Source organism: Pteropus alecto, unplaced genomic scaffold (genome assembly GCF_000325575.1).
Source record: "Pteropus alecto unplaced genomic scaffold, ASM32557v1 scaffold60, whole genome shotgun sequence".
NCBI lineage: Eukaryota > Metazoa > Chordata > Mammalia > Chiroptera > Pteropodidae > Pteropus > Pteropus alecto.
Genome location: NW_006430726.1, coordinates 5,090,612 through 5,093,670, shown reverse-complemented (window position 1 = coordinate 5,093,670; position 3,059 = coordinate 5,090,612). Strand labels below are relative to the sequence as shown.

General features: G+C 45.5%; 2 protein-coding genes across 3 annotated transcripts in view; both read left to right on the top strand.

Annotated features, from left to right (window-relative positions):
• LOC112483940 (stabilizer of axonemal microtubules 1-like) overlaps positions 1–2,855 on the top strand; it is a 3,388-nt gene extending 533 nt beyond the window's left edge. The window contains exons 2-3 of the mRNA XM_025050417.1: positions 18–169; positions 2,592–2,855. Coding sequence (XP_024906185.1) covers positions 18–169; positions 2,592–2,775 — 336 coding nt within the window. The 3' untranslated portion in view covers positions 2,776–2,855. The remainder of the gene's footprint in view (positions 1–17; positions 170–2,591) is intronic.
• Positions 2,641–3,059, top strand: part of LOC102887637 (stabilizer of axonemal microtubules 2) — a 7,895-nt gene continuing 7,476 nt past the window's right edge. For both annotated transcript variants that reach the window (XM_025050060.1, XM_025050058.1), the window contains exon 1: positions 2,641–2,771. The gene's annotated coding sequence lies outside the window, so the exon portion shown is untranslated. The remainder of the gene's footprint in view (positions 2,772–3,059) is intronic.

Below are 3,059 nucleotides of genomic sequence, written 5' to 3'. Positions count from 1 at the left end.
GATGACGTTACCGGAAGCCGGCGCCGCGTCCGTCTCCCGGGAGCCCGCGTTGCCTGGACGACGGCGGCGCGCGGGACCCGGAGCTGAGGACGTTCGGAGGCGCAGCAGAGCGGACGCTGCGGGCGGAGAGCATGAGGACCCGGTGCCTGTGTCAGATCTGCACCTGCGGGTGAGCCGCGGCCGGGGGGCGGCGGGCGGAGCCCCCGAAGGCCGCCCGGGGAGGACGGTGCCCACGTTTCTGCCGTGCAGACGCCCCTTCTCGCCGGGCGGGAGTAAATGAGCACCGGCGGCCGGATTCAGACTGGCGAGTGGTGCGATCTGATCCGACTGGGAGCTGGGATGCCCTACGAATAAATTTATAAAAAAAAAAGGATGGAAAAGGAATAAGACAGAGAACGGTGTGCAAGCCCATGAGTTCCAAGCACGTGTTACGGTCCCTTCCATCTCCAGCTTTCCGTCCCAGCCCGACGGACAGCCTGTTCCCATTCGCACCCAAGAAGCGCCCCTGGGGGGCTGAGTGACAGAAAAGGCAGTAGTCTCCACCCTGAACCCCAGAATTGGCCTGCGAGCCCTGCCTGACAACCTCTCACCCGTACCTATAAACAGTCTTCTTCCTTAGCTTCTCTGTTGACCCAGGGATTAGATCGATACTTGCTAAAGAAATATGAATCTCAGTCGGTTTGTATTCGATCCCGTCCAAAGGAAAATCACTTGGATGTTGAAAGCATTCCCCCCTCCTAGTTTCACGATAAACGTTTCTTATAATAATTAGATGTAGATTAAACGATAAATTAACATTTGAGGTATGAATCTGAAAACTAATGTGCAAAAATTGGTTAACTTTTTTCTATAACATATCCAACTCAAGTTCCTGTCCCGTCCAGCTGTCAGGAAATTCAGTTTTCAGGAGGCTCCCCTTAATTCCAGACGCTTAGTGATCCAGGGAGCTGAGGCATTGCAAGTGTAGGGGTCTCCTCTGCACTTCGAGCATTGGGGATGCTTCCTATGGAAACATCTCTTGCTGAAGCTCACGTGATCCCTTCAAGACCGGTGCCACCCCCACTTTCAGGTTTATGTTGGAGGCACAGGTATTTCTGGCACAGCTGGGAGCCACTACTGTAGGGTTCCATTTAGCCAGCTCTTTTAGAATCTCATCTTTTACCTCCTTCCTTTCTCTGGAGAAATCCATCTCTCTCCCCTCCTGTTCAGTCTAGGACATCCCTTTCCCCTAGGGACCCTAAAAGACAAGTTACCTTTCATCAATCGTCTCTTTCATGGATTTTTTTTAAAAGACAGGAAAATGTGTTGACTTCGCACAGCTTCTATTCTCTGCCATCCAGCCTCCTCCAAGCAAACTGATTTCTCTTGCGTTCTTCCTGGGGGCTCGTGAAGTCCAGATATCTCAGGGGGTCCCGATTCTCTACAGATAACTTTTCTTCGCCTTTCCCTGGGCTTGCGTTATCAGCCCTTAGCACATAGCCTGGGAGCCCCAAATGGTACCAGACCTCAGAAACTGAATTCATATTTCAGAACTTGCGAGTTTTACTTTTTTTGTTTGCTTGGGTTTTTTGTTTTGTTAACAGTTTTATCTTTTTTTTTTTTCCTGATTATAAATATACATGAGGCATAGTATAAAATTCAAGTAAGAAAATCTATAATATAGTGAAAAACCTTCATAATCCTATTCCCCACAGATTTCATATGTTAAGATTTCTATATTTGCACTCTTTGAGAAAGAGAGAAGCTACTATACATAGTATTCTACAGCCCGCTTTTTCACTGCTTACAATCTTCCATCTTCCAATAGCATTCAGAAAGATCAACCTCATTCTCTTTAACAACTACACACTATTATCATGCACTGGTCAGGGTTGTCAGTTATGGACAATATACTCTGGCTCATTTAGGCATAAAAGAATCTATTAAAGAGTATATACAGCTCACAGAATTGTTGGAAGAACCAAAGAAACAGTTGTCAAACTAAGCTTTCAGGAACAATTCCCAAAAATCTCCCCGCAGCCCTGGGCTTTGCCAAGGGAGCCACTGCCTCTGCCACAATGGGGAAACTGCAGCAAAGCTGTAGGCTTCAGAGCCACTCATCACTGCCAAGGTCAAGAAGCTGCCAAGTCAGGAAGCCACCTTGCAAACCAGGACGCTGCCGAACCAGTGCTGGCTCCAAACTCTGTGCCTCTACCACAACCCATGCAAGCAAATTGGATGTGCCCTACCCCTCCCCCTGGGTAGCTCTCACGTGAGCACTAGGTGAAAAGAAATTGTGTGTAGAACCTGCCTGCAAGGGGCCCAGGAAATTCACGTGTTAGCTTTTTGGTTTCCATAGTATAATGAGACACCCTACATAGTTGTCAGAGCGAAGCCAGAGTTTTCACCACATAAGATAGACCATAATTTATTCATTGCTTTTGTGAACACCACTGCAGAGAAAACAGAGGGTTTGTGTTTTGTTTTCTTAGCAAAGCTACTCTTCAACTGAGAGATTCTGAGTATATCGAAGGTCTCTGATTGAAACGCAATTATCACGCATATGTTTTGGAAGGTGTAAATAATCTTTCAGTTTGTTTATGTTTGCACAGGCGACATCGTTGTCCACAGGGGACCACCAGGATTTATGAACATTCTGGCGTGTACTGCCCCACAACTGAGTATTTGGAAAAATATCCTACATATGGCAGTGTTCTTCCGGCTCAGAGTCTTAAACCCAAGCAAGAATTTCGAGGATACCGTGCTAAAATGGAAGGAATAACAACGTTTAAGTAAATATTGAGAAACTTTTTGCTCTACTTACTTTTCTCCCAACTCTCTGGTCTTAATAAAGTTTTTTAACTCTTTAAACTGAACTCTTAGTGGATTTAAGTTGAACCAACCCAAGAAGCAAGAAACTAGTCGAGTCGCAATTTGAGAAAAACGAAGACGAGAAGTTAGAATGACAAAAGTGAAAAGAAAAAAGATGCTAAGTTCTATTGATATATATATATATATATACATACACACACACACATATATATATAAATTCAATAGAATATATTTGTGTGTGTACATAT